At 37.4% G+C, this 16,626-nt stretch overlaps 1 protein-coding gene across 3 annotated transcripts in view; it reads left to right on the top strand.

Moving 5' to 3' along the window:
* Window positions 1–16,626, top strand: part of LOC127644871 (rho GTPase-activating protein 21-A-like) — an 81,363-nt gene that overhangs the window by 30,777 nt on the left and 33,960 nt on the right. For all 3 annotated transcript variants that reach the window (XM_052128276.1, XM_052128275.1, XM_052128274.1), the window contains 3 exons: window positions 5,654–5,746; window positions 5,829–5,907; window positions 6,004–6,058. In XM_052128276.1, the coding sequence (XP_051984236.1) occupies window positions 5,654–5,746; window positions 5,829–5,907; window positions 6,004–6,058 (227 nt within the window). The remainder of the gene's footprint in view (window positions 1–5,653; window positions 5,747–5,828; window positions 5,908–6,003; window positions 6,059–16,626) is intronic.

Raw genomic sequence — 16,626 nt, 5'->3', positions numbered from 1 at the left:
GGCAGTTCTGAAGGCGAAAGGGGGTCAAACACAGTATTAGTATGGTGTTCCTAATAATCCTTTAGGTGAGTGTATGTTCTCATTATTTATATAAAGAAAATCACAATATCCTGTTACATTGTCAAGATCTGTGAATATTCTTGGTTTAGTGATTTTGCATCAAATGAAATTCATTTAAAAATAAAAACTTAAACCAAAGACATTTCTAAATTGCACTTCAAACTAAATGAAAAAGCAATTAAAATAACAAAGTGGTCAATCATTTATATATTACCACTTTTACCGTCACGCAAGTATCTGTCCATGACAATAGGTGGAATATATCTAAAACAAATTAAGATCTAAAAACAATTATAAATGTAAACATGTTAATATGATGTAAACATGATGATAATAATCACCGAAATATAAATCATGATTTGAGGTGAACGTGTTTTTGTATTCATGATTTAATCACATATGTATAGGCAATATATAAAGTGATCTTGCAGAGTTGTGCTCAACAGCGAACTGTTCTGTGGAAATAAAGTGAACTGAACTCCGAGCACCACATGAGCTGAGATGTCTGAAATCATTTGCTGCATTCTCATAGACGATACTGTTCTTGCAAAAAAGGTTCAGAAGACTGAAACAAAGAGAGTAAGAACTATTTACATACGTTTTCCACGAGAGTGCACACCTCTCGCCAAACAGTGCGCCAGACATGCACATAGATGTTTTTTCTGTTATCTGTTCTTAAAAATATAATAAATTGTGTTCCTTCAAGCAGGTGTCTGTGTGTCTTTCAGCATTTCTAGCCACGAGATGTCTTTCAGTTTCCCACCATGCACGTTATATTCCCTACCTGCAATTAAACGCTTAGCTGCCTGTGTAATTTGATACATTGTAATGGTAAAGAACATCTGACTTTCAATGCGTTATTTAGGTTCATTTATCATGGGTCTCAAACTCTTCATTAGGCAACTATTCTTTATTTAAGGCTATTCTATTTGTTAGGCTATTGTATTGATATTGGAAGTATAAAATTACCCAGTATAAAATTTCACTCCCTTGTGCAGAGTAAAACTGGTAACACCGTATACCGTGGCAACCCTAATGTATACTCTGCATAGTATGGTATATTTCTGTATACACAGAATGGAATACCTAGATGACCTACTACATGGAACAAATATGCATGATACTACATGGCAGACTGTAAGGAATACTTCAATCCACATCTTATTTATCAATAATTTACTGGGACTCATTATTTGATCAGGATCGTCTGGACGTCCCTCCAAAGAATTAAACATGCACGTAATGAGGTCATGTGACAACAATGTAACTTACGGTTTAATGTTGCATAATTAAATGTTTATTGCTACATATTGCATAATGTTTAACACACTATTATTGTAAAAATAAGCAGTATGCATTGTATACCATGCAAAGTATGCATTATTCCATTCTAAACATATCCCAGACATACCCCCACCCCCCAAAAACTAATTTGTAATGTGAATTTTTATTATTCATTATATACAATGCATATACAACATTTGCTACTTATAATCTGTTTAGTTACAATTTGTGTCTTTGCTCTGATATTTATAATAAACACCCACACGATGTTTTACACAAACTAAATATGAATACAATGGCACAGGCTTTGAAGCACTGCAGTTTTCATGCTGCAATCTCTATAGGCAAATCTTAAGCAAACACTTTACAAACAAGCAATCATTACCTGTTGTAGCACTGGAGCCATTACAGTTTATCGAGAAAGATTCACCTCTATAGCTCATTATGCAATGGCAGAAGTATTCTAATTTTCTACTGTGTTCACATTTTTTATCAGTGGGAGTAGTTTTTAAAACAAACAGACAGGCTTTTCTAAAGGCTAACTACATTAACCCTCCTCCCCCTCTTACACCTTCAGCTTGTTTCCAGCTGCTCTCATACCTAAATTATGCTTTTTGTTTTATAGCACATTCCCCTTCACACCCACAAAACCACTACATCCTTTTATTTGCTTTTACTTTAGACTTCAATTCAATTAAATTTTAGTTTTACATTCCTGCAAAAGTCTAAAATCAGTTGAATCATCTGTAAGCCAGGCCTAAGTGGTATTGTTTGTTTCCGTATCATGCTGAATGCTGAGCATGCTTGAGTGGCTTTTAAGGCTTTTCGCAGATGAGTTTGAAGTCTTACAAAACGGCACACAAAATGTGTACATACCAGAACCAATTAAATATTTAATCCAATTAAAGTCAGATTTTTGGAAATGTTTTAGCCTTCACAGTCAGATCAGATTTTAATTAGTTTTTTATTCATTTAGGAGACCGAGTACATATGTAACATACAATGCACAGTCATGTCTACAACAAATGCAAATCTGTAAACATCAGCACTTTTGGAACGGTATGTATATGTGTGTAGTATGTGTGTGTGTGTGTGTATATATATATATATATATATATATATATATATATATATATATATACACACACACACAGTACTGTGCAAAAGTTTTAGGCACTTGGGGAAAATGTTGCATTGTAAATATAAATAGTTTTCATTTATCAATTAAATATCAAACAAAGTCCAGTAAACATAAAAAAAGCTAAATCAATATTCAGTGTGACCCGCTCCCTGTTCTTCTTTTCTATTTGCAAAATAAGTTTTGGAATATAAAACGTATATTTCCTATTGACACACTAAACCTGAAAATATAAATAAATACCTTAAGACATGTGTTTTTGTGAAGCATTTTGTGTGCATTATCTTATTTGCACAGTGCTGTGGGGAAAAATGAAAATGAAAAACCTTACAATAATCTGGTTGCATAAGTGTGCACACTCTCTTATAACTGGGGATGTGGCTGCATTCAGATTTAACCAATCACATTCAAACTCATATTAAATAGAAGTCATTACACACCTGCCATCGTTTAAAGTGACTCTTTATTTGTGATTTGATTAATCACAAATAAAGTTCAGCTGTTCTAGTAGGATTTTCCTGACATTTTCTGAGTTGCATCTCAGAGCAAAAGCCATGGTCCGCAGAGAGCTTCCAAAGGATCAGAGGGATCTCATTGTTGAAAGATATCAGTCAGGAGAAGGGTACAAAAGAATTTCCAAAGCATTAGATATACCATGGAACACAGTGAAGACAGTCATCATCAAGTGGAGAAAATATGGCACAACAGAGACATTACCAAGAACTGGACGTCCCTCCAAAATTGATGAAAAGACGAGTATAAAACTGGTCAGGGAGGCTTCCAAGAGGCCTACAGCAACATTAAAGGAACTGCAGAAACTTCTGTCAAGTACTGGCTGTGTGGTACATGTGACGACAATCTCCTGTATTCTTCATATGAATGGGCTATGGGGTAGGTTGGCAAGACGGAAGCCTTTTCTTACAAAGAAAAACATCCAAGCCTGGCTGAAGTTTGCAAAAACACGTGGGAAACTGTTATGGTCTGATGAAACCAAGGTATGTTTGGTGCAAAAACAACACCATACTCACAGTGAAGCATGGTGGTGGCAGCATCATGCTTTGGGGCTGTTTTTCTTCAGCTGGAACCGGGGCCTTGGTCAGGGTGGAGGGAATTATGAACTTTTTAAATACCAGGCAATTTTGGCACAAAACCTTCAGTCGTGCGTTAGAAAGATGAAGGAAGTTCACCTTTCAACACAACAACGACCCAAAGCACACATCCAAATCCACAAAAGCATGGCTTCACCAGAAGTAGATTAACGTTTTGGAATGGCCCAGCCACAGTCCAGACCTGAATCCAATTGAACATCTGTGGGGTGATCTGAAGAGGGCTGTTTACAGGAGATGTCCACGCAATCTGACAGATTTGGAGCGCTTTTGCAAAGAAGAGTGGGCAAATATTGCCACGTCAAGATGTGCCATGCTAATAGACTCCTACCCAAAAAGACTGAGTGCTGTAATAAAATCAAAAGGTGCTTCAACAGAGTATTAGTTTAAGGGTGTGCACACTTATGCAACCAGGTTATTGTGAGTTTTATTTATTTTTCTCCCTCAAAGATTTCAGTTTGTTTTTCAATTGAATTGATCACGTTATAGGTCACATTAAAGGTGGAAAAAGTTCTGACATGATTTATCTTTGTCTCATTCTTTTACATCACGAGAACCTGGCATTTTAACAGTGGTGTGTAGACTTTTTATATCCACCGTGTGTGTGTGTATATATATATATATATATAATACGCATAGATTATAAATGTTGTGGTTGATTGACATATAAACCCTGTTTACACCTGGAAATAAGATGTGTTTTGGTGATCTGGTCACATAAGTTCAGTACTAAATACAGGTCTAAATGGGGTCTAAAACTTTTTGTGATCAGGGGCCGGTTGCATAAAACTGTTTCAGACTAGTCTTACTAGTTAGTCATCTAAAATGTTGGTTTTAATTCTTTCAGACCAAAATGTAAGATGGCACGCCTCTAGGCTAACCTTTGTTTACATTCCATGTTGCCTTAGAAAATAACTCAGCTGAGCCAATGGGAGCATATGCAATATCTAAGGTTGCCACCTGCCCCATAAAATATAGGATTGTCCAGTTTTTAAAGATAAAAAGTCACATCCCGTGTTGTCCCGTAAGCTGGTCAGATGGCATAATGGTGAAATCATTCAAGATCGTTAATTTATCCTTAATATTCACTGTAAATGTTGCCTAATGTTGGTTAGGGACCATCTAAAAAGTCCACACATTGTGCTTAATCTTCCTAATAATTTTGTGGGTGTGATAAGGGACCACCTGAAAAGTCCACACAAGTGACAACTGACCAAAAGCAACAAACCATTATTATGCATAATACGCATAATAACGGGAACATTACCCACTGCAGAGTATTTGATATTCGACAGTGAACAAGCGGCTCATTGGTTGTAGCAGCATATCATTAAAACCTGGGTATCTCTTGTCACTTTTTATAAGTGATCCAGCGACAGTTTTTTTTTTTCCATATTTTGTTTTTATAATTTCTATAAAATTCCAATTCAAACACACAAGACTCCTATAGACTCTCCTATAGAAAAAAGCCAACCCTTGTTAATGAAAATGTCTGACAGCAACAGTTGCCAAAATTGATTTGGCCAGTAAACATTTAAGATGGGGCTTGGCAAAGTGTCAGTTGGGTGCAGTTTAAATAAAGCCTAAGTGTAGATGTTATGCTGCCCTGGTCTAGTTCAGAGATGTGGCAAGGTCACAGATTAGTCGCTAGGAGAGGGGATCACCTGCCCCGACTTTAGTATTGGGCCTTCATAGAGTGCTTGTGCCTTTCAGAGCAAGTAGCCTTAATGTGTCATAGCTGTGATCCTTAGGGAATCTGCAGTGTTAGTTGTTCATTGTTGGAGCCGTGAGCTGTGTGCTGGCTGATTTAATCTGAGTGATGCCAAGTATGGCACTCCCTAAAGGGGTGACAGTTGTCACATTAAATGTTGGGTCACTTCTAGATGGGTCACTTCCAGAGGAAGCCACAGCATTTCCGTTGCATCAGTGGGTTAAGTGTTTAGGTTTGAGCTGGCACGATAAAAATATTTATAGTGGCTTGATCTTGTGACCACTTGGTTCCTCCTGGCTCCGGTTTGTTATGATCTGGGCCACTCGTTGACAATGCTGCTTTTGTTGTTTCCAGGGAGACCACGGAACAGACTAGAGCCCATGGACACAATCTTTGTAAAGCAGGTCAAAGAGGGAGGGCCCGCTCACAGCGCTGGACTCTACACTGGTTATTATACCATCATTTCAAAAATATATTGCACATTTTGTGTTGCTTCTCAAGGTCTGATAATGGAACTGTCTTTCAACAGGAGACAGAATAGTGAAAGTGAATGGCGAGAGCATAATTGGGAAGACATATTCACAAGTTATTGAGCTCATCCAGAACAGGTGAGGGCATGTTATGATTTTTAAATTAAGTGTATAGTGACAAATGTCTAATTTTGGCCTAAACTATATTTATCTCTATTATTTTCACCCTTCTAGTCATACTTTTCTGGATTTGTGTGTGATGCCAAAAGATGAAGATATACTACAGCTGGTAAGGTTTTGTTGTGATTGTATATTTGTCCACCGTTTCTTTTAATGCAGGCTCAGATGGAGTCTTTTTGCCATATGTTCTGTAGAATTTGGGGAAAATATGTAAAATTCTGCTCAATGGATTTAAAAGCTTAGAGTATTACACTCAACTACTACTATTAATAAGAGTAGCCAAAATAGTTAGACAAATAAAGGAACACACAAGAAGTAGATCATGTTTTCCAGGTCTGCAAAAATCTGCTGCCACAGATTCGGTGCAGGCCTGTATTTGAAGGAATAAAAATTCTCTCATTAGTTACTCACCCTCATGAAATCCCACTTATGGGACAAGTATGACTTGGTTTCTTCAACAGGGGCCGCATGCATAAAACATCTCAGAAATGCTCCTAAGTATAGTCTTAAGCTTTGAATTAAGTGCCAAAATATTCTTAGCAAAGAAGTAGGACTTGTGTAAGAGTAGGAGCTTTTTATTAAGATGCTAAAAGCATGTCGAAGACTGATTCTTAGGTGCTGACTGAGGTGACGCTTAAGTGTTGTGAAATAAGGACTACAGTGATTTCTACTCAAAATGACCCCCCTGAAACACTTAATTAGCCAATAGTGAGTCTGCAAGTGTAATATTTTCCAGCTTGTATGACATCATTAAATCACTCATGATTTAATACAACGCATTATAAAACAATATTTTGATAATAGATTATTTTCTGTGGATTAATTATTTGATTAATCAAATGAGAAAGCCAAATTTAATTGAATGTTTTTTAAAAACATTATTCCACATCTTGCCGAATGTTGTCCTCAAACAATGTGCAAATTGAAGGCTACAACAATCTATGTAAATATAAATAGAAGGAATATAAAGAAATGTCAATAGGACAATTAAAATCTTGAAATTAAATAATAAATTATTATAATCCCATTACAGTTACTTACAAGATTTCAGATAAACACGGTTCAATTTAGTGAGAGAAATTTGACGTTCAACAAAATATTTTATTGTGACACTCCAGTTGGTTACTCCACTCCATGAAGTAATCCTATTTTTATTTTATTATAATTAATATTTTTTATGAAGTAATAAGGACTCGCTTGTGAATTGAAACTTGCATGACTGAGTTTATAATATTTACAAATAAGAATAAATCAGTAAAATGTAAGTAATATGAGTTGGGGTTAAACATCTCTCAAGCACATTAAACTGCAGAAGTAATCTGTTAAATCACCTGCCACCACACACTAAACTTTGATCTTATTAAACTTTTTATACACCGATCAGTCAAAACATTTAAACCACTTGCCTAATATTGTGTAGGTCCAAAACCGTGCTGCCAAAACAGCGCCAACCCGCATCTCAGAATAGCATTCTGAGATGCTATTCTGTTCACTACAATTGTACAGAGTGGTTATCTGAGTTACTGTAGACTTTGTCAGTTCAAACCAGTCTGGCCATTCTCTGTTGACCTCTCTCATCAACAAGGCATTTTTGTCCACAGAACTGCTGCTCACTGGATGTTTTTTGGCACCATTCTGAGAAAATTCTAGATACTGTTGTGTGCGTGAAAATCCAAGGAGATCAGCAGTTACAAAAATACTCAAATCAGCCCACCTGGCACCAACAATCATGTCACTGTTCATGTTTTTCCCCATTCTGATGGTTGACGTGAACATTAACTGAAGCTCCTGACCTGTATCTGCATGATTTTATGCATTGCACTGCTGCCACACGATTGGCTGATTAGATAATCGCATGGATGATTGTTGGTGCCAGACTGACTGGTTTGAGTATTTCTGCAACTGCTGATCTCCTTGGATTTTCATGCACACAACAGTCTCTAGAATTTACTCAGAATGGTGCCAAAAACATCCAGTGAGCAGCAGTTCTGTGGACAAAAATGCCTTGTTGATGAGAGAGGTCAATGGAGAATGGCCAGACTGGTTTGAACTGACAAAGTCTACAGTAACTCAGATAACCACTCTGTACAATTGTGGTGAGAAGAAAGCTATTCTGAGATGCGGGATGGCACTGTTTTGTCGGCACAAGGGGGAGCTACACAATAGTAGGCAGGTGGTTTTAACGTTGTATAGTGCTTGGGTTGACTTCTATTCAGATGCATGTCTTTTTTCCCAGTAGAAACACGTTATCACTCCTGTAAAGTGGTATCTCTGATGGAGGTTGTAGTGCTAGGTTCAAAATGTGCATTTGCATTTATGCATTTGGCAGACGCTTTTATACAAAGCGACTTACAGTGCACTTATTACAGGGACAATCACCCCGGAGCAACCTGGAGTTAAGTGCCTTGCTCAAGGACACAATGGTGGTGGCTGTGGGGATCGAACCAGTGACCTTCTGATTAACAGTTATGTGCTTAAGCCCACTACGCCACCACCACTCAAATCTTCAACTAATCATAATTGAATTCATTATTGATAATTTTCATCCATTTTTATCATTTTAGTAATATTTAGATTTGCTCTATTTCAGCCCTCTGAAAGCTTAAGCATGTAGCCCAAATTTTATTCTCAACAATGAGTTTCAGTGTATTCATTAAATGAAAAAATGTGCTTCAATTAAACAAAATATATTGATAGATTTCATTTCACTTAATTATGAAACACATTTGCCCAAATTCCACTGTCATAAGTCCAGCACATTATTTATTTGTTGTAGAATGCGTTGTCTCTGCGGAACACAGTCATCATGCTGCTCTTAACTAGGTTAGGATACCTCTCCAGCACTCTTAAACAATTTAGGAGCTGAGAACAAGTCTTAACACTTATTAACTTTTATGAATCACACTTATTCTTAAGTCTAGGAATAAGAGGAAAATGACATCATTCTTAGAATAATGACACACGACAAAAATTTACTATAAGCGACTATATGGTCCCAGAACACATTTGAAGAAAAATAGAAACATTTCTTAAATCAGTAGGTCCTTAAAATGCAAGTGAATGTTGATTTCTCTTTTGAAGCTCCAGAAATCACAGACAGTGAGCATAAACATCATCGATACGACTCCAGCTTTTAAATTAATATCTTTTAAAATTATAGGATCGCTATTGGTGCAAAAAAGATCAATACAGATGTACTTTTAACTACAATCCAAGGCTTCAGGAGAGGGTGGAGTCCAAACGGTCTCTCTTGTGATGTATTCGCATTGCCATGGATGCAGAGGTTATCTCACATTCTCCACTCGGTTGAGACCTCCAGGATAAGCACACGAATGCACCATAAACCGATAATAATGTATATAAACCAAAATCAACCAAGCTACTGTATAGCATTCCTCCTCCTCACTTGTAAACATGGCATTGACGCTGCTCTTCCGGCTTTCACTCACATGCGTCAGTTCTCACTTGTTTCAAATGCTAATGTTATTACGTCACACGTGTATACCGCTGCTGACCGGAATTATGATTTAGAGTTTAAAAAAAGTCCTTAAATATTGATCTTTTTCACGCCAAAAGAATTGATGTCACTTTAGAAGACATTTATTTAACAGCGGGTGTCGTATGGATGAAGTTTATGCTGACTATCTGATTTTAGGAGCATCAAAAGAGAAATCACCATTCACTTGCATTTTATGGACTGACAGAGCTAAGATATTTTCTTTAAATGTGTTCTGGTGAAGAAAGTAAAACACACCTGGGATGTCATGAGTGTGAGTAAACAATGAGATAATTTCAATTTTTAGGTGAACTGTCACTTTAGTTTTTTTTGTTTTTTTCCTTCGGCAGAAACAACTTTATACTGTCACCTGTTGACACAGATGCAGTACTGCCAATGCTGTTGCAGAAATACCCTATTTGCATGTGCATTTGTAACCCATGATTAATTTTAATTTATATTGAGTGAGTTGTATTCGGCTGGTCATGTGAAATCTACATGACAGCCCTGAAGAGGGGGCACCATCCTTACATAGAGTAAAACAGCTTATATTAGGCCACTGAAAAACAGTTTTTGTTAGTGAAGCACTGTACACTGATAGTTTGGTGTGTCTGCTTTTTATGCTACCATGTTTCAAATCACAGATCAATTACACAACTTTGAAAGAAATTTAAATTAGGGGTCGACCGATATGTTTTTTTTCAGGGCCAATACCGATAAAGGTTATTAATAATCAAGGAGACTGAAAAACAATATTTGGGGATGATTTGGGCAATGGGAATTTATTCACAACGGAGGTGAAATATTTAACACTAGCAAAGCTGACATTTACGTTTGCTAAACCTTCTAATGTTGGTTGGTTAGCTAGCTACCACTATCAATGCCATCAGCTATAACATGTAGAAACACCAACTCATATGGACAAGTACTCTGTTAAATCAGACATCATGACAACGATTGCCCCATCTGAACTTTTCTACACTTTAGCGGCCTGCTAAATGGTGACCACTGGCATAGAGTATTTTGATGTTTGTCACAACTTCAGTATCTGCATTCTTACCTTTTTGAAAACCACATGTCCTCTCTATGATTCATCTGTCCTCTTTCACTTCTCTCTCCCAAAAATACAGAGTGCAGTGTTGATTGACCATTTACTTGTGACATATAACAAGGGCTGGGCGATACATCGAATACCCACAGTATAATCACGATGATTTTGCTGACGATGTAAAATTCAACAAAATCATGAATATTGCCATTTATTTTAATGAGCCAAGCTACAAGCAGAAAACTTTCAGAGATAGGCAGTGGCATTAAAACCAATGGAGCACATTTTAAAATTCAATCATTAGAAAATTATGAAGATCAGATCCATTGGCCAGGCCGATAATCGGTTGACCCCTAATTTAAATAATAACTTAATTCCCTATGTCTCTACATTTCTTCCATGTTTCAGAGTAACTGGTTTCACTTATCAATTAAAAGCACATTATTAATTCACATTAACATTCTTGACCTTGATTGACTGGATTCTGAATGATGAAGCTTGTCCCTTTGTAGCTGAAATAGCTTTCTCACTGCGTCAAGCTTTTATGTGAGTAATCAAATGGGTTAAAAGTTGTAATGGTAATTCTTGAAATAATCAACCCTGATTTTACATCAGATAGTGCCGATAATTGGTTTATTAGCCGATACATATTTTTGGCCGTGTCATCTGTCAAATGTTTGCCCGATTCATTTTTTTTTTTTGTCGAAACCAGCCATATCAGTGATGAGCAACGAGTGAAGAGGACTGTTTATTGGCCACATGATTTCTATTTCTGCAGCGTGGTGCTAAACCTGTTCTATATAGCCACATCAAAAATGTTCTTGAATGGCTGTGATCATGTCACATCTCTTTCACTTTCATCACAGAATTGTCACTTTCAAACAAATTTTTCACATCACGTTTGGTTTGGACACTGACTAGGTGTTACTTCGTGCACCTTTTAAGTAAAACTGGTAGAAAGGTTCTGAATGCATCGTTCTAATGAGGTCTTCAGACACTGTATATTTTCAGTATGCATTGGGTGGCATTTGTTCTATTTGCACTGATGGAAATAAAGGTTCTGACCCGTTTCAGAGGAAATAGGCGGTATCTGCAGTATCTGGGGCTGCTAACCAGGACACTGCAATCTGTCCTCCTTCAGTGAGCCTCAGACTATCACACCATTACAGCTGATCCTCTGTCCTGTGTTCTCAACAACACTTTCCATTACACTCACACTTCCGTGTTGAATGCTGTTTCTGGGATTTTTTTGACTCATTCAAATGAACTTGATTTGTTTCAGATTAGCTGTAGCATTAATCAAGAACTCCTGATATGTTTGGGTTCTTCATTTGAGCTACTGTTGTGAACTTTGAACATGCTGTACTTTGATGGGACGTTATAAACTTGATTGCTTTGAGTTTAGTTTATGCTCTAGTATAATGGAGCTTCAGAGCTGGTAGAGGTGAAGGGCAGGATGTTCTCTGAGGCAGGATGGAAGCTCTCGCTATATGAAAGGCTGTTTGTGTTGAAGCAGTCGCTCAGCTGGGAGAGGGATGCCAGCTGGGGCCTGGCACATGGGCTAGCTCTCACACACATACAGCTCAGGTACAACTGATCCTTTCTGCTGCAACTGACTTCTGATCTAGCGACAACTATTTAAGGTTAATATAATATATGGCAGTTTAAGTTTACCCAAAAATGACAAACTATTTCTGTGAAGCACAATACAAGATGTTAAGCAGGATGTTAGCCTTGTCATTCCAATTCAATTTCATTGCGTCTTTTTTCCCATACATTGACAGTTGTTAGTGAGTGATTGTACACTTGTATAACTCTTTTCTTACACTACACTCAAAGACTTTTATATCATGAACAGGGGACTCTCCTCAACCACCACCAGTGTGCAGGTATCCACCTGGATGATGCGATGACAGCCAGTAGTGCTCCAGTATGTTCACCATTCACCAGCTGTTGGTGGAGAGGAGAGAGTAGAGTGATACAGCCAATTAATGGGTCGGGATTATTAGGAGGTCATGATTGAGAAGGGCCAATGGAGGGAATTTGGCCAGTTATACACCTACTCCTTTACGAGAAGTGCCCTTTTAATGACAACAGCGAGTCAGGACCTCTGTTTAGCATCTCATCCGAAAGACAGGCCTTCGACAAAAGATCTCACTGGTGACTGAGACAAACATTCTGCTTAATGTCTCCTTTTGTGTTCCACTGAAGAAAGAAATTCACTCCGGTCTGGAACAACATGGGTAAATGTTCATTTTGGGCGAACTGTTCCTTTAACAGGGATAATGTTTTCTGCTTCTGTCATGCAATCAGGTACTTTTAAGTCTGCCATTTTTCTTAAAAACACCATTCACACCACTGCTCTAGCTCTCTCTCTCAATCTGAATCTAGCACACCCCTACGGAAGACATTAATATCAGATCAGGGTCTTCAACAACCAAACGTATTGAATGAACATTTGTTCAGTCTGTGTCTACTTTGACTAGTTGTTACTTTGGTAATCATACCATTTGAAATTGTGCATGCTTAGTGTTGGGGATTTCAATAAACCCCTAACAGTATGTATTACATTTCAGCACACAACACAATTTTTTGAAGGACCTGTAAATTTGGCGCCACACTTGTGCACTCCAAACAACTTGATTTAGGCGGAGGGTGCCACACATGCTGGCTGTTTTGCTGAGATCTCGCTCTCTTCAGTCGCAGGTATGACAAATATACAGATTCATTGTAACTCTCTCTCTGATTCCCTGTCAGGTGGAGCTTGCTGAAATAACAATAGAAGTACAGCATTAGCATTAGCAAAAGCAATTGTGATGGTTATTTAGGGCATTTTCAGACCTGTATCTTGCTTGATTTGTTCTGAAACAGGCTAAAATACTTACACTGTTGAATTTCTTCATGGTTGGGTTCGATTTCACATTTAGTTATATTTTAAAACTGACCAAAACTGTAAAATTTCCGTTGTGGTTCATTTTAAACCTCATTAGGTGGTTTTACTTTACATTTACTTTTACATTTCTGCATTGAAAACTACCTGTTCTTATGGTCACAGAGCTCTCTTTCTCTCCCTCTCACACCTGATCATGCTTGTGCACGCATACATGCATGCACGTGCACACACAGAAAGAGTGAAGCCATGCTTTTTTCTGTTAAAAAGTTGCTGACGCCGTGCTGACACTGTCCTTCCTCTGTTCTGCCACTATACAAAAGAGAGAAGTGATCGTGAAGATCAACCTAAATTGATGAGCCAAAACATTGTCCACTGCCATACTGCACACTCCACACTGTTTGGGAATGGTTTGAGGAAAATTATGAAGAGTTCAAGGTGTTACCCTAGCCTCTAAACTCCCCAGATCTCAGTCCGATTGAGCAACTGTGGGATGTGCTGGACCAACAAGTCCAAAGTCCAAGACTTGAAGTATCTTCTGCAAATGTTTAGGTGCCAGATACCACAGGACACCTTCAGGGGTCTTGTAGAGTCCATGCCTCGGCGGGTCGGCGCTGTTTTGGCAACACGAGAGGACCAACAGTATATTAGGCAGGTGGTTATAATGTTTTGGCTCATCAGTGTATATCTAATGTAGTTGACAAAAGACTGTATCCGCATTTTGATGGTGAAGAAAAGTGACGAGCTGACCTTCAGATTAATTCTCGGTCCAGGTGATCTCGGACCGATTGTTTTGGTGCAGATCGGAGTGCGATGGCCGTCCTCATATATGCCTATATGAACCGAACCAGGGGAGAAAACGCACCAGGTTCTGAAACAAATGACCCAAACGAGTCATTTGTGAAAACACGCTTAGGAAGTGATACATGGAGTAACTTTATCTTGTGAAAGTGCATGATTGTGTATTTATTCGGGCTGATATAAAGCATAAATTTAGTGCGATTATACAGTATAAAAAAATAACGTGTTTATGCAATTAATCATGCCCCCTGACATGTACATAAATTCTGTAATAGAAGTACAGATTTCCTTACCATACAAGCAATTCAGGCTTGAAGTATATGTTTTTACAAGCTGCAGCATTAGTTGGCAGCGCGCCTCAAACCTCACTGTCAATGCAGCCACAGAATGAGAACCGCTTGCTAAAGAGGAAGCACAACAGGTGCTTTATTCATCTGTCATAATGCAATTTATTTCAAACTGAATTTCAATCTGTATTATATATTTAGTATAGGCCATACATGGTAGAAAAATGCTTTTGACTGAATTAGTATGGATTACAATTGGTGTTTGTGATGAAATACAGCTGAGTGCGATGAAAACATCAGCTTGACATCAAACAGGTTTCAATGTAAAAACTTTCTTATTAGAAAAGGTTTTGTTGCCGTTTTTCCCCAAAACAAACTCCGCTGTGATCGGCACCATGTTGTTTTGTCACATGACTCAGTTTAACCCTTTACTGACAGCCCAGAGTGTCCTGAACTGAGATCAGTCGGTTTGAATGAAATGAAATTATGCATAGCATAATGATGTTCTAACATTTTTGTGTGAATAGTCACCTTGCTTACTACAGTAAATAGCATGCAATATAAGTTAATATAAAGAGCAAACAAATAAATGCAGGACTCCATGAAAAGACTCAATTTCATTTAAGTCTTTTCAGTACTCTCTAATTTTGTCCACCCTTTGACTCAGCTTAGCAAGAACATGGAGTCCTCCACTCATTTGTTTGCCCTTTAGATTAACTTTTAATGCATGCCATTTACTTCTGCAATACATCGTTTGAAGTCTCTCTGGCAGATATATATATAAATTAAACTCTGCATGATGTATAAATATATTGAATGGGTGCTTAATTGTCATGACAATGATTTCATGTATGTTGTCAAAAGTACCATTACTTCAGCTGACACTAATGTTATAAAGATGTAATGGTGCCAGTCTTACTGCAGTGTGGTTCAGAGTACCGTAGGGCTGGGCTATATGCAATAAAAACTTTCGCAATATTTTTTATAGTAAAATATTGCAATATCCGATTACATTCTCAACCCTCCTGCCTAGGTCAGTGGATGGGTATTTATGCTTTTATTTATTGTGCTTTAAAAATATATTTCATTTGAAATATAAACTTAAACCAAAGATATTTCTAAATTCAAATTGCACTATTAAACAAAACGAAAAAGCAATGAAAATAATGAAGTGATTAGTGAAATCGTATTTAACCAGTAACCACCTCCCAAAATTCAAACATTATAGTCTCCAACGGCCCATTAATTTGCCATCACTCAATTATCCTTGGAAACAGGTGGAAAATACAAATTGAGATCTAAAGACAATTATTAATGTAAACATTATAATAATGATAATTATAATTGAGATAAATAAACAATTGCCTCTAAAATAGTTCAACACAACCCACAAAATGTCAAATTTCATAAAACCGTTTGTTACTTCGCATAGTCTGTGCTGTAAAGAAATAAAACACCAGTTTCCCTATTAGGTGTAAGCCTAATACATTCACTTCTATTCGCCAATTAATGCTGCCAAATTTTATCAACTGTGTTCTTTTTGAATTGGTGTTAGCATTGCGTTTCGTAATAGCCTGCAGTTAATGCTGCCTAAAGAAAATGAAATAGAACTCAGTTTTAGGTTCAAGGTGAACATGTTCTTGTATTTTTTTTTTTTTTAGCTAATCAATTTCTTTAATACATACAATTTTTTGCGTTCATAATGCATGTTAAGTGCGACTTGCTCTGTGGAAATAAAGTGAACATATTTTAGTGAGCACCTCTTGAGATGGTCTGAGGTTATTTGCAGCATTTTCATTAATGACAGTATTCTTGAAAAATGTTTTCGGATCACTAGAAAATTGTGAGAAATCTTAACATGCGTGTGTTCCACAAGACATGCTTAACGCTACACGTCTCTGAACAAACAGTGAAGCAGACAGCTATTGTCTATTGAATGTATCACTCAGAGTCATGTTATAGGATGCCCTCCACAGTGATGGGAAGATGAGCAAAATTACCTGCCATTGCTCATAAAAACCCTGGCATTTGGCAGGATAAGTGTGCTAATTTCAAACCTTTGGCTACTATTTAATATATTGGGCAACTTCCCCAGCTCCTTACATCCTTACATTTCCTTACATTGTCAATCATCATCTGTCAAGGAGTGCCACAA

This window comes from Xyrauchen texanus, chromosome 6, assembly GCF_025860055.1.
Source record: "Xyrauchen texanus isolate HMW12.3.18 chromosome 6, RBS_HiC_50CHRs, whole genome shotgun sequence".
Taxonomy (NCBI): Eukaryota; Metazoa; Chordata; class Actinopteri; order Cypriniformes; family Catostomidae; genus Xyrauchen; species Xyrauchen texanus.
This window is presented reverse-complemented; position numbering and strand designations above follow the sequence as displayed.